This window comes from Strigops habroptila, chromosome 2, assembly GCF_004027225.2.
Source record: "Strigops habroptila isolate Jane chromosome 2, bStrHab1.2.pri, whole genome shotgun sequence".
Lineage (NCBI taxonomy): Eukaryota > Metazoa > Chordata > Aves > Psittaciformes > Psittacidae > Strigops > Strigops habroptila.
In genome coordinates this window covers 50,959,608-50,973,697 of record NC_044278.2, presented here as the reverse complement: position 1 = coordinate 50,973,697, position 14,090 = coordinate 50,959,608, and the positions used below count along the sequence as shown (strand labels likewise).

Sequence of the window (14,090 nt, the reverse complement as noted above, 5' to 3'; positions counted from 1 at the left end):
GTTTAGAGAAACAGATGAAGTTCTAACGCTATAACTTTTGACCCATTTTGTTTTGAAACTCTTTGAAGGACTAGCATATCCTAGGCATATCGTTAAAGCTGCATATCCAGTTTAACAGGGTAAGTTATGTGTTTCCTAAACGTAAGGGAAAAATGATTAAAAGGTACACAAGTTGCAATAATAATAAAACAGCTGGTCACCAAAGGCCTTTCTCTTCTGAAAAGAGGCAAACGTACCATAGGCTGCATGTTTCTAATAGCCTCTGGATAGTAGTTTTCAAAGACATTGAAAATTTTGCCCAAAAATGCAAATATGGTATTCCATCAACAAGCTCAAATGCCTTTGGTTTTTTCTGTTTTCTGAAGAGCGAATCTAACTATTAATGTACGGATCCAATCATATGAAACGTTACAATCAAAGAAAACAGAGCTGAACACTGTTGAACATGGTTACAGCCTACGCTCTAAAATGTAAAGGGCTGCTTTAGCCACTGAGCTTGTCATAAGCAAAAAGGTTGGAGGCTTTTTCCTTGTGTTGGGTTGACACAGTTCATGGCGGTACTGCTAAAAGGCTGTTGACCTGTCATCATTTCATATAAGTTATGAACTTGTATTTTCTAGAGCTTTAAAACTTTGCTGGTAATCCAATAAATAAAATGAAATTATACAAGAATTAGAGCTGTTTTCTTCAAGAAAGAGATTTCTACTGGCAGTACCCACTGCCCTAATTATAGAACATTTAGAATTTAACTCCCTCCCATGGGCTCTCCAAGGAACTTACGTAGGTGTTGAACTGGAAATGGGAAGTATCGACACTGTTAATACTGAAGCCATTAATTGTCTCAAAGTATCCATTATAGACAATTCAAGTGGGTAATATTTTTCAAACTTAAGACTATCACTGAGTACAGTTACACAATACCTGTAATCACTGGTCTTTGTAAACTGTTTCACTGAATATTTAATTTATTCTTCTGGGCCTATGTTATCAATAAAACAATTCAGAGCTTGGAGGAAAGGAGTAGGTACTGTTATTTAAACAGAACTGTAGTCACAGTAGAACACCTGTGTCAACTCCTATTCAAGGAAAGAGCGATATCTGTAAGGTACACCTTATTATATCTCTGATACCATTCAATACCTATGTATTGGGCACCTTGTAACCACTCATAATACAAATATAATCTTTGTGAAAGATGTATTTCCATGCTGTGCTCACCTCTACAGAAAGAATGGCATGACAGAATAAAGTTTTGGGGAAGATGTACTGATAAGCAGTATCAAATCAGTTGCCAAGTCAAGAAGACTTAGGTAAGGTGAGGATTTCAGGACTTCAGTGAGAACAATTTCTACAAAAAAAGGATCAAATCTCAGCAGGCCTACACTCAGAGAGTTGTTTGTTTGTTTTCAAAAGCAAGCCTATTTTTAACTCACACCACAAGAAGAGTATTTTAAAGAAAGAGCAGGAGAGAAGAAAGGTAAATGTAGGTATGTAGGTAGGATCTAACCTAGAAAGAATGAATGGGTACAAGCAGAATTTTTCTTATTGCAGCTCTTTTGAAATCTACTTAGGAATAATGTTAGAACACCAATTAAACGTAATTTCTCATACATACAATTAGAATATAAAGCAAAGAACCGAAGCTCACAATTTCAGTATGCAATATATTATGAAGAGAAATGTAAACTAAATATTTACCGAAGAGTACGCAGAGGAAGAGTAGTATTCCATCTTCCTTTTCTTTATATACAAATATAGAAACTTTTGGGTCAAACAGGAATACTTGGTTTAGTTCCCTTGAAAGCTGCAATGGTAGCAGAAGGAAGAAAATGAAAACATGAATCTATTCTATACTGAATTACAGTATTAGAAAAGGGTGAAGAGGGGGATAACTTCCATGCTTTTACTACAAATCTTAAAATATAGCTTTTCTTTTTCCCCTTAGTAGAAACTTCTAAGAATATATAGCCATTTCTCAATTAACCAGGGTAACGAGGAGAGAAAAACCACGCTAACACACTGTTCAATCATCTTGTACTATTGCCTGAGGGGGAAGCAAATTTTTAATTTTTTTTATTTTTATTTTTTTATCTAACCCTTAGAGCCTAGAGCTTCAATTTTATCTTGTTATGCTACAGTGCTTCCAAGTGCACATGCTAATTGCCTGCTCTCTGTGGCAATTTCCAAAACAGGGAAGTGGAATAGTTCACTTCCTTTTTGAAAAAGGCAAAACCATGATAAACAGTAAACCATGCAAAGCCAACAGTGAGTCAAACATTTTAAGAACTTATATTTTACAATACTGTGCAATTTGCAAACAAGTGCCAAATAAAAAGTTTAAACTTCTGGAAGACACAAAACCAGAATAGGAACACTATCTCTTGCTCTTCGTTCTTAGATGTCTTCATTCATGGAAAATTAAGAAATCCTAACTAAAAATGGGAGAAGGATAAATATCATAAAAATATGATCTACAACAATAATAACAATACAAGTTATTAGGCAGTGGAGAGGCAATTAGATATACTACAATACCTTAGTGGCCAAAATATTTTCATTTTCCTGAGATATGTTCCCCATGAAACACTGTTTTTAATTTTTAAAGACTAGAAATTTATTGCATTGTGATATGCTCTTTTGTGGCTCCACCTCCCCTGAGCCACAAAGCAAAGAACATTTTGCTAGTCCAATAATATTATAATGCTATAGAGAGGATTGAGTCCCAGCATAAAAAGATCAGCCATTTCTCATGGGGTAGTTTTTTGCAGTAATGGTCTTGTAGCATAATGATGACATTAGCCAAAGTTATGTCACATTACGGGCATGCCTGGGTCTACTCTTTTGCCCTGAAGAGACAAGTCATAGCAGCTTTCTGTACATAAATTACAAAACAAAACAAAAAAATCCTTAACATAGAACATTTTATTCAGATGAAATTATGTCTCCATGTACTCATGCTCCACCTTAAATCCCACTTTAGATGTTCTGATACTCTATAATCCCTTTTCATTTCATTAAACACACATTATCTTTCATTCCATTCTTCTTCAAGTATTAGTGCAACTTTCTTCCTCTTCCTTACAGAGATGTTCCTAAATGAACAGTACCAGTGTCAAACTCGCAAAACTTCCCAATCCAACAAAGACACTCCCTGTCATGACTGGTCAAATAAATAATCAAATAAGGGTCTATTAGTTTGAATACGTACTCTGTGGCAGTTCACATCACACCCAAATGGACCGATTGAAGCAGAACGTAATTTTAAAGACATCATGTTCAAAAAGATTTCCTAACATGAGTGGGCAATTTGCGGTATATAGGGAAGAGAACCTGAGTGAATTAATATTTACACACAGCAGACAATCAGTGCACAGAAGCGAACAAGAGGGCTGAGCTGCTTGGCAGCAAACCCATTCAGTTCAGCACCCGCAAGCACAGAGCTGCTGCAAAGGACTAGCACGTATCGATCTATCCTTTGGAGAGCAAAAGGCTGCTGGACCTATTACACCAGGTCAGAGAACGCGTATTAATGAGCTGGGAGAACGAGACACTGTAAAATGTCGTACATACTATGCAATGACAAAGATCGTAAGTAAATTCCTACGTATGTTAGGTAGAATGACTGGGCTGACAAATAATAAACTGGGCTTTCCTTGCAGTTGTCTTGCGTTATCCTGACAAACTGTACATGCCCAAAATAACCACATACAGGCACAACAGAGGCGAAAACTAAGAGAGAGAGGGAAAAAAAATAACGTATGGAGTGAGGATACACAACTAGTGTTTCAAGAAAAGCTTTCAAGAACTAGGAATAAACTTGTTACACCAGAGACACTCAAGTCTACTAGAAGTAAGACTTATTTGATGACTTTTACAAAAATACTTCATATACCCCAAAAGGGAAAGGAGGAAGAAAAGCAAGAACACATTTAAAAAAACCCAAACATCTATTATAGAGAACACTAGCAAAAGCATACTTGGCAAAGAGCAGTGCCCACTTATCTACAAGTTCTTTCAAATTACAGCATCAGATTTATTGCCAAACTACTATGGAAAATGGTATTTATTATAATAGGAATTAAAAATTAGTAAAACCTGCACAAGAACAGAAAGCATAGAGACAGCAAGTCAAGAAGTGTACAGTCCTTCAGGAAAAAAAATATGTAAGAAAAGAATAATTGTCAGACATCAAAAAAAGAGCCACAATAAACAGAGACAAGCACTCCTCACTGGTTATTGAAGGAAAGGAAGTAAAAAGTGAGATAAATAAAGCAGGATGGTTTTCTCCTAAGTACCAAGAAAAATCTTGATAAAGGTTGGCAGTACCTCAATGAACTTTGAGTCAAAACACTGACAATAGTAGTAGTAGTAGTAGTATTTTATCATTATTACTAAGGGGAAGGAAAAGGATAAATCAAGGAGTCTCTGTCAGAACTATTGTAAGATACAAAAATTATCTTGGTTAAATACTTCTCAGTAGTCTTGTGACAAAAATGAGAATCAACAGAGAGAGGTACAGAAACATGTAACAGAAGCAGCAACAATCACTAGCAGTCTCTACATCATGCAAAAGAAAATCAGTTCTCCATAATAAAAGCAATAAATACCATGTTGGAAGGGAGAAGATATTTAGCTTAATGGCTTTTGTGTTGTTACTTAACACAGTTCCTGGTCTTTGAAAGAGCAATGACCATATTGGGAAAATTACCATCACCATGAAGGTCTGTTGCCCATTAATTTGACATAAACAAATTAAAAAAAAAATAGTTACAAATAAATAAATAAAAAAGTTAAAATAATAAAAAACCTAACATGCCTCCTCCCCAACATTAGAAGTATAAATGGCAGTATCAAAATTAAGATTGTCTCTTGGAGAAAATACAACAACAGAACACACAGAGCAGAATTTTGATGGTAACTGTACTACCCAGACAAATTAAGGTGTCCTTAAAAATTCCACTCTTGAAGACTTCAATTAGCTAACTCACAAAAAACTACATGAATGAACTACAACTTCTCAGAACAAGAGCTGCACAGCTGGGCCCAAGATGGCATACAATGTAACGACCATTGGTATGCAGCATAATAAATGCAGGGTTGTTAATGTTGTTTTTCTTCTTAAGCAAAAAGAAAACTGGAATGCAGCAGCTGGAAATTAGTGTTATTACAAGGTAAAATTCTATGCACTTTTCTTTGTATGAAATTCTGCTCCATTTATGGCACCTTATTTTTGCATTCAAAGCAAAATAACTGGAACTTTATACATAAAACAGTGTATGCAGCCAACAAATATAAGACCTTATCATCTACAAACAGGTTCTGCATTTAGGCACAGAAAGAGACTAATTTTTACAAACAGTCAAACTGCTTTGTGCATCTTTAAAATCATTGAAAGGAACCTTTAGGCTCCTAGCACCTTCAAAACAAACCTTTCCACTTGCTAAAGGCCCTCTATACAATTCAATGTGTGCAACAGTGAGAAAATAAAAGCCGCATTATTAACAGTGGTAATTTTTTAAATCCCTTGGGATTAATTTATTTAGCAGTTTTGTTTTGTTTTATTTCTTTTAAAACCAAACGCTTTGGGTCTGGTTCAACCAATAAATAAATAAGCACAAAAAATACATTACATTTGTGTGTAAACTATGTACAATATTAAAATCAAATCGGGGATCTTTCAGCTTGGGATCATTCCTCTGTTACCTCCCCAGGGAGAAAAAAAAATCACTGCTAATGCTGCCCATGGCATTTTGAAATGTGGTAACCATTACAGAATGAAAAAAACCCTGTTCCACAGATGTTGAACTAATATTTTCATATTTGAAAAATCGTGGCAGTCAGGTGAAGTTCCTGATGACTGGAAAAAGGGTAATATAACCCCCATTTTCAAGAAGGGGAAGGTGGAAGACCCAGGGAAATACAGACCAGTCAGTCTCACCTCTGTGCCTGGCAAAATCTTGGAGCAGATTCTTCTGGAAAACATGGTAAGGCACATGAAAAACAACGAGGTGGCTGGTGACAGCCAACATGGCTTCACTAAGGGGAAATCCTGCCTGACAAATTTGGTGGCCGTCTATGATGGAGCCATGGAACTGATGGACAGCGGCAGAGCAGTTGACATCATCTACCTGGACTTGTGCAAAGCGTTCGACACTGTCCCACACGACATCCTTGTCTCTAAATTGGAGAGACATCAATTTGATAGATGGACCACTCGGTGGATAAAGAACTGACTCGATGGCCACACACAGAGTTGTGGTAAATGGCTCGATGTCCAGTTGGAAACCTGTAATGAGTGGTGTCCCTCAGGGATCGGTGTTGGGACCGGTCCTGTTCAACATCTTTGTCGGCAAAACAGACAGTGGGATTGAGTGTGCCCTCAGCAAGTTTGCTGACGACACCAAGCTGTGTGGTTCGGTTGATATGCTGGAGGGAAGGGATGCCATCCAGAGGGACCTTGACATGCTCGTGAGCTGGGCTGATGCCAACCTTATGAAGTTTAACCAAGCCAAGTGTAAGGTCCTACACCTGGGTCAGGGCAATCCCAGGCACTGCTACAGGTTGGGCAGAGAAGAGATTCAGAGCAGCCCTGCAGAAAAGGACTTGGGGGTCTTGGTTGATGAGAAGCTTAACATGAGCCGGCAGTGTGCGCTTGCAGCCCAGAAAGCCAACCACATCCTGGGCTGCATCAAAAGAAGCGTGACCAGCAGGTCAAAGGAGGTGATCCTGCACCTCTACTCTGCTCTCGTGAGACCTCACTTGGAGTACTGCGTACAGTTCTGGTGTCCTCAACATAAAAAGGACATGGAGCTGTTGGAGCGAGTCCAGAGGAGGGCCACAAGGATGATAAGGGGGCTGGAGCACCTCCCATATGAAGACAGGCTGAGAGAGTTGGGGCTGTTCAGCCTGGAGAAGAGAAGGCTGCATGGAGACCTCACAGCAGCCTTCCAGCATCTGAAGGGGGTCTACAAGGATGCTGGGGAGGGACTCTTCATTAGGGACTGCAGTGGTAGGACAAGGGGTAATGGGTTCAAACTTAAACAGGGGAAGTTTAGCTTAGATATAAGGAAGAAGTTCTTTACAGTGAGGGTGGTGAAGCACTGGAATGGGTTGCCCAGGGAGGTTGTGGATGCTCCATCCCTGGCGGTGTTCAAGGCCAGGTTGGACAGAGCCTTGGGCCACATGGTTTAGGACGAGGTGTCCCTGCCCATGGCAGCGGGGTTGGAACTAGATGATCTTAAGGTCCTTTCCAACCCTTACTATTCTATGATTCTATGATTCTATAACTAAGATCCAATTCTGGATTATTCTAACCACAAACAAAAGGCAACCATGTGGATGGACAATCTGCAAATCAACCATGGGAATAACAGAAGTTAGACTCTAGGTTAGAATGTCTGTTATGCTCTTGCCAAAATTTTTCTTGCTGTTAAATGAAAATGTGAGCTTTCAAGTATATGACAAATCTTATTTACTCTCTTTATGGTTAATTAATTCTCAATGAGGAACTGTTTTACTTATCTCCAAAATTTGCTCATGAAGCATCTATGCAGTATTTTAATCTAATAATATCCTTAATCTCTTTGTTTTTGCAACAAAATACAAGCATAGAACACAGGGGCAAGACATTATTTTTGTTTCATTCTTTGTTCCCCAAAATCAGCTGGAAATGGAGAATGGCAAGAAAGTAAGCCTCCGCTACCTAGAGGCAGAAAATAGGCTTACAAGATTGCCAGTTTATAGCCTAAAAAGATTAATTCCTGCACTTAAACCATAATGGAGGATAATCTAGAGAGGACTGATGTTTAGTTGAACTGGTGCTATTTGCTCAGATGCAGAAGAAATAGGAAGCTGCTTTAACCTCCCATTCACACTATAAAATAAAAGACAGCACGCACATCAGCAAACTCCACCATGGAACTCTTACCAGTTTTCTTGTACCAGCAATCTCCTAGGCAACTCGTGCAACGAAATGAAAGTAGGAGTACATTTTTGACTTCTGACCTTGTGACAATTGGTAGGTAACACTGGGGAGAAAGAAAACATGCCAAAACTCTTGTGAACCTCATAACAGTGCAATGAATTTAACTGCAAGTTAATTTCTTCTGTATTATAGACCAGAGATTACCTGTATGACTAGCCATGCAGGAATTGCTTAGAAGTGGCATACAAGAATCCAGCAGTCTCCTCCACACAGAGGAGACAGCAGCTGCAAAAGCAGCAACTTCTGATCCCAGTTGCCTAAACTACTTCTTGCCCCCCTGCGAATGGTCATACCTCGGCCTGTACAGGCCAACATGACTTTGAGTTATGGAAAAGGTATCTTGCAAAACTAATCTGCTTTAGAAACCATCTTTTATATCTACCTGAATGCGTTGACTTATCTTACGTAAAGATGCTGTTTCACAACACTAAGGGTTGGCAAAGATAATAATTTACATTAAATGGTCACCACTCGTAACAAAATACATGACTAAACTTTCTATACTGAAGTGGGATATTCTCTGCACGTTAATTTAGCTTTAGTTCAGCTTTAAGCACAATGCTAAGAAATATCGAATCTTTGCAGCAGCTTTCATAAATTCATTTGTCAGTTAGGAAAGGTTAATATTATGCATGCAGCTTGTAGAGAATATAATTTCTAATTTAAAATATTTTCAGCCCCCTATAAGTTTAGGCATAGAACAAAGGCAATATTCAATCCTATCTGTGTTCTGGTGGTGGGGTTGCTATTGGCTACAATGGCATAACAAACCTACCACTTGTCGTAGCTCAAAATACAACCTGTGTTGTATTTTGGAGTAGTTGAGAGGATAAATCTTCTCAACTATGGAGTATTTGAGAAGATAGATCCTTGGGGGCATTACTCTAGTTGTGTATTTTGTGCAAATTCAATATAAATTTTTTCCTTCTGTATCTTCAGTGTTGGTTTTGTATGTTTTTACAATATGCTAAAACGCCAGAATCAGATATTAAACAGTTCAGCTGCAATAAAAGTATTTAGGTATCAAAGGTCTCTAGCTTCTGACTTTTTATTTTAGCCAGCTAATCCTGTACTATGTGTGTTGGATAAGTGCACACATAAATAGGTTTAATAGTTTAAATTATACTACATAGAACAGTAGTCTTCTGTTGGAAAAGACTAAAGCATTTTAGGAAAAAGCAATTTACTGTACAAGTTCTGAGCATTTATTGTTAGAATTTGCTGTAGAAAAGCAAGGAGAAATTTAACACTACAAAAGTGTTGTTTAAAAAAAAAAAAAAAAAAAAGTACCGCAGTACACCAAAAATTCAAATTTAGTTATTTGTTTTCCTCTGGTTTATACTACACAGTGAACTGAGCACCACTTATAAACTATGCCAACTAAATCTTGTTACATATGTATAACAAAGCAGAATGTAACTGCAGTACACTAGCACTAAGGCTGTTTTTTCTATTACAGATGGAGTTTACCGCAAAAACAAGTCCTTCAATTAGTTTTACCTACTAAATAACAAGCTGTCTAAAGGTGCTGTTCACAAATTTTACTTACTAAATGAGAGCATTATTCTCTCATGTTCTAATTTCCTTGCAACTAGAACAACAGGCAAAAAAATAAAATTCCATCCAACAGCTCAAAGGGAAAGAGAAGGTAATCCAGAAGGATAAAAACCCAGAAGAAGGGTGAACTGCATTGATTGTAAATGCTGAAAAAAGGGTGTTAGATAACTCTTTAAATAATGATACAGAAGGACTCTGAATAAAAGGGATGAAGTACTTCCACTGGCAAGAACTTTCCTACTGAAGGTAAGCTGATGTATCAAGGTGGGACTCAAGGACAACTTAATCAGTCTCAATTATGTTAAAGAGATGAGGGAGATGAAGTCACAGAAGATCGGACTCAGTTACACTTTCACAAAGCCTAGCGTTAGCCGCTAAAGTGTATGGATGCAGATTCTATAGGGTACCACTTGGATTGTTTCCAAGGTCAAAAACCTTCTAAGCACCTCAGACCTCATTTAAGGATTTTACACTCACAATTATGAATTATTCATGAGTATTTTGGAGATCTTCCTATCAGAAGATATCCTACCTTCCTTAATCAGAAGCAAGTATGTCAGCTATAGGAAGCAAGTTCATGGCACATTACATCAGATCAATTTAAGGCTCAATTTTAAATTGCTTACAGATCAATTCATATTCATTCTATAAAATCAACAAGGCTTAGGTGACAATTTCCAAAAACAGTCATGTACATTCTCACACACTACTTTGCTCTGAAAATTACTGCAAAATCTAAAGCTCCAGATTCTGAAAAATGCAACCAGCTACGGAGGTACTTTAAAAATCTACAAAAGTGTAGTTTTAGATATCCAATACCAACAATTTTGTTCACGCTCTTTCAAAAGAAGTAATTTAAGCAAGTTTCTATAGCTTCTAGAAATATGCATGTAATTCATTTTACCATCTTCGATTAACACTATGTGACACACTAAGAATTCAATGCAAAAATTAATAGGATATTATTTCTCACATAGCTTTACATCAATATATCCATTTGTCTCACTGAGAAGATTTACAGCGGACAGGTTTGGCAGAAAGTGTCTAGCCTGTGTGCACCTTATTTTGTTCCTTCCCCAGAATTATTCCAAATTTCTTGAAACATTCAGCAATCTTGTGGAAGTCCAAGCAATCTCCCAACTGCGTTTCTGCCTCCTAAGGGCCACAATTTGTCATGAAGCAAACAGGTTCATCAAAAATTGTTACAGTTGTGACAAAACTCAAAGTATTTAGAGGCTGAAAGTACTATAAGTCCACTGAACGGAAGTGTATGTTATGAAAATCATCAAGGTGGTGTCCCTTTTATGCCTCTGTACTATAAGACACTTAAGAGTATTTTCAGTTTAATTCTATACACAATTATAGCTTTCATCACAGCTGAAAGATTACTGAAATACAACGTACTCTTCCTATGCAACTTTTTAAAATAGAAGAAATCAAAACCATGCTGTAGCATAACACAACACAACAAATATTTACCAGGCAAAGAATGCCTTGTCTCATGGATAGGGAAAAAAATAAATTATACCAGGGTGCATAAACACTTCATGTAAGTATATTTTATATATAAGCACACAAAATGCCTAAATTTATGTCTGCTATTTTATTGGAATCCAGAAGGTGACAAAGTATTTCTCTGGAGCTGTACTTTACAACAGATAAATTTAATAACAGGAAGGAGTAGGTTTATACCTCGAGTGTTTCAATCCTGACAAACATAGGTCCAAGAATTATGGATCACTTATAATTACTTTCCCAGTAAGAGGTACAATTAATAATCCAGAGTACTTTTAATGTTTCTTCACTGTATGAACCCCTGGAGTTTGGAGAACTAAATATGACTCAGAACTTCACATTGTTTTGCTTGTTTGGAATGCTGCAGCAGGCAATTTCTAAATTTAGACAGGATACCATCTGAGAAAGATGTCTTTAGCTACTACAGTATTGTCCAAAGCTAGAGCACCTATACTGCCAATACCTGCGCATAACAGATTCACTTAAAACTGATGCAGGAATCTTATGCACCCACTTCAATGCCTAAACATTCATATTGCTTACCTAGAGTGTTCTGTCCAGGTGAGTATTCTCTATGAAGCAAACTTTCAAATTCCACTAAAAAGCAGTAGCACATAAGTAAAAAAAAAGAAACTTCCCTGAAACTTTTAAATAAAAATGAAATTAACAAATAAAAAAAAACCCCAACAAACAAACAAACAAAAACGAACCAACCAACCAATCCCCAGCAAACCTAACCCCAGGCTATTTGAGACTCCAGTGGTGAAACTGAAAATGAAAGAAATAACTTAATCACTGTTTCGCATGGTGTATTGAGAGTGCAAATGAAACAAATTGAAGCCAAAGGCTCTAAAATTATTGAAACTATTTGATTTGTGACAATGTAAGTAAAACCATTTTTTTTTTAAACCATGATAACTGAACAGCCTTCACCTCTTATAGGCCTCAAGAAGGGAAAAGTGCACTTCTCCTGCAGAGTAATTCATTAGACTTCACAGAAGTCTTTCCAGAAACTGCAATAACTTGGGTTTTGCAGAAAGAAGGCAGGAACCTCAAGTTCACACTTTTGAAGAATCCACCCACGTCCAAAGCTGGCTCCTATGTGATAATCCGCATGGACTATTTAAAAAACCAAGGCGCATACAAAATACTCTGTTATTCTACAGGAGACATTCTACAGCAGAAGACCCTGATTCAGCAAATAGTTAAGAACAGACTTAAAAGCTGTTCTAGTCATATTGACTACTCAAACCTCAAGATGCAATCTAGCTGTTACACAGGAGGCAACAGATTTCAGAATAACCTTGCAAAGCTGAAACTCTACCAATATAACAATTGAGGGGATGACTATCACAGCGGTTTCCAAGCTTCTCAATTGCCGGCTGCAGCTCTTAAACACTTAAAAGTGCTCTCCTGGACAACCCCACCCAGCAGAAGTCATCCCCGGGTAGGGAACTCGCCGTTCCGTGTCGCGGCCCTTGGGCTCCTCCAGCTCTGCAAACTGGAAACACATTCATTCCCCTCACCCGCTTTCCATGGCTTTTAATCCCAATGTGCTCCTCACCTCTCTCCCCACAGCCACCCAAACCTCCCTCAATCCTCCACCGGTGATTCAAGGTAAGCTCCCTTTTCAATCTCAGCCCTGGACCTTTTAATTCAGAAGTCTGCCCACGACAAGCAGGGGGTACCGGGAGAAGGAAGTAAAACGGGTTTAAGCAACGCCACCCCGGGTGCCCTGCCTGCTCGCCCGCAGCGCTGAGGCCGTCAAGGAGCGGCCGGATAGCCCGCGTTGGTGGAGGGGCGGCGCAGCGCGTCACGGAGGGCAGGGAAGGGGGCTGCCCGCTACGGCCGCTCATCACCCGAGCGAACGGGCCGGGCCGGGCCGGGCCCGGCTGCGCAGTGTGCCCGGTTAGCGCGGGGGCAGGCCGTGGCGGAGGAGAGGGCCGAAGGCTACACACCCAGGAGAAGGCCGTCCATGTCAAAGATCAGGTGAGTGACTGGCCGCAGCGGGGCCGCGGAGGAGGAGGAAGCGGACATGGCGAATCCAAAGCAGCCGCGGTCCCGTATGGCAGTTGGCGGCGCAAGCGCGCTCCGCGGGGGCGGTGGGAGCTGAGGGGAGCCGGGCCGCCGCGGGGCGGGTGTGTATGCAGGGAGCGGCGCTGGCACTGGGGGGAAGTAGGGCCCTCTGGTTGGTTGGTTTGTGGTTCTTTCTTACAAACAAAGCCTATTTCTGTGCATGGGGCCTCTTCTGGAGGAGGACTTGTCATTTTAAATCCCGTTCGGTGCTGCTTACGGGACATGCTGGGGAGTTGCTCAAGTTTTGACGTTTTCACGCAGCGTTCCCTCGCAAAGGTTTTGTGTGCCTGTGTGGAAATTTACAAGGATACTCTTACCGCTGGTAACTGGAGCTATAAACAGGCACAAATCTGTGTAAAACTATGAGGAAAGAGTAAAGCGATGGTGCGTAAACTCATCTCCTAAAAGGGCTGTTGGGTGCGGGAATAGTTAATTCTGGGTTGTTTTTCATGGTGGGTTGTTTGGGTTTCGGGGGGGGGGGGGCGGGGCAGCATTCAAAAAGTTCTGAAATTCAAGAACCAACCCAGTGCTCTTGAGAGAAAGCAAAGTCTCCCTGTACGAACGCATCATCCAGTTTTATCTGTGAGGTTGTAAGGGGAAGAGGTAAAACTTTGCTCATCAGCCTTCCCTTTTCTGTTTTTTTAATGCAGGTAACTCACCGTTGGGCATCAAGATCGTCGAAATACCAGTTGCAGAAGCAGACGTGGAAAGAGCTGTGTCAGGCTTACAAGGTGACATACTGACTTGAGGATTTGTATTGCTTTGCATTTCTGTGGGAAGGCAATGGTTGGTTGCAGCTTCACATAAGGGAAGTCCTGTGTCTTGTCTGTAGGTAGGCCTCTTGGCAATTCATTTTTTTTCTGACAGTTCCCTCATTTGAATTGGCAATACTTAACCTTTTTAGCAAGTTAGAGGTGTTTTTTAAAACCCTAACTGTAGGTGTCATACAATCACATTT

General features: G+C 39.4%; 2 protein-coding genes across 12 annotated transcripts in view; one reads left to right on the top strand and one right to left on the bottom strand.

Annotated features, from left to right (window-relative positions):
- Window positions 1-13,192, bottom strand: part of PUDP (pseudouridine 5'-phosphatase) — a 78,003-nt gene extending 64,811 nt beyond the window's left edge. Inside the window, exon 1 of one of the 2 annotated variants that reach the window (XM_030475595.1) lies at window positions 13,015-13,192. In XM_030475595.1, the coding sequence (XP_030331455.1) occupies window positions 13,015-13,093 (79 nt within the window). In that variant the 5' untranslated portion in view covers window positions 13,094-13,192. Of the gene's footprint in view, window positions 1-11,599; window positions 11,680-13,014 lie in introns of those variants that run through there. The other variant, XM_030475596.1, reaches the window with a different exon arrangement.
- Window positions 12,227-14,090, top strand: part of STS (steroid sulfatase) — a 103,566-nt gene continuing 101,702 nt past the window's right edge. The window contains exons 1-3 of one of the 10 annotated variants that reach the window (XM_030475591.1): window positions 12,227-12,503; window positions 12,635-12,673; window positions 13,783-13,863. The gene's annotated coding sequence lies outside the window, so the exon portion shown is untranslated. The other 9 variants (XM_030475587.1, XM_030475586.1, XM_030475588.1 and 6 more) reach the window with 9 other exon arrangements.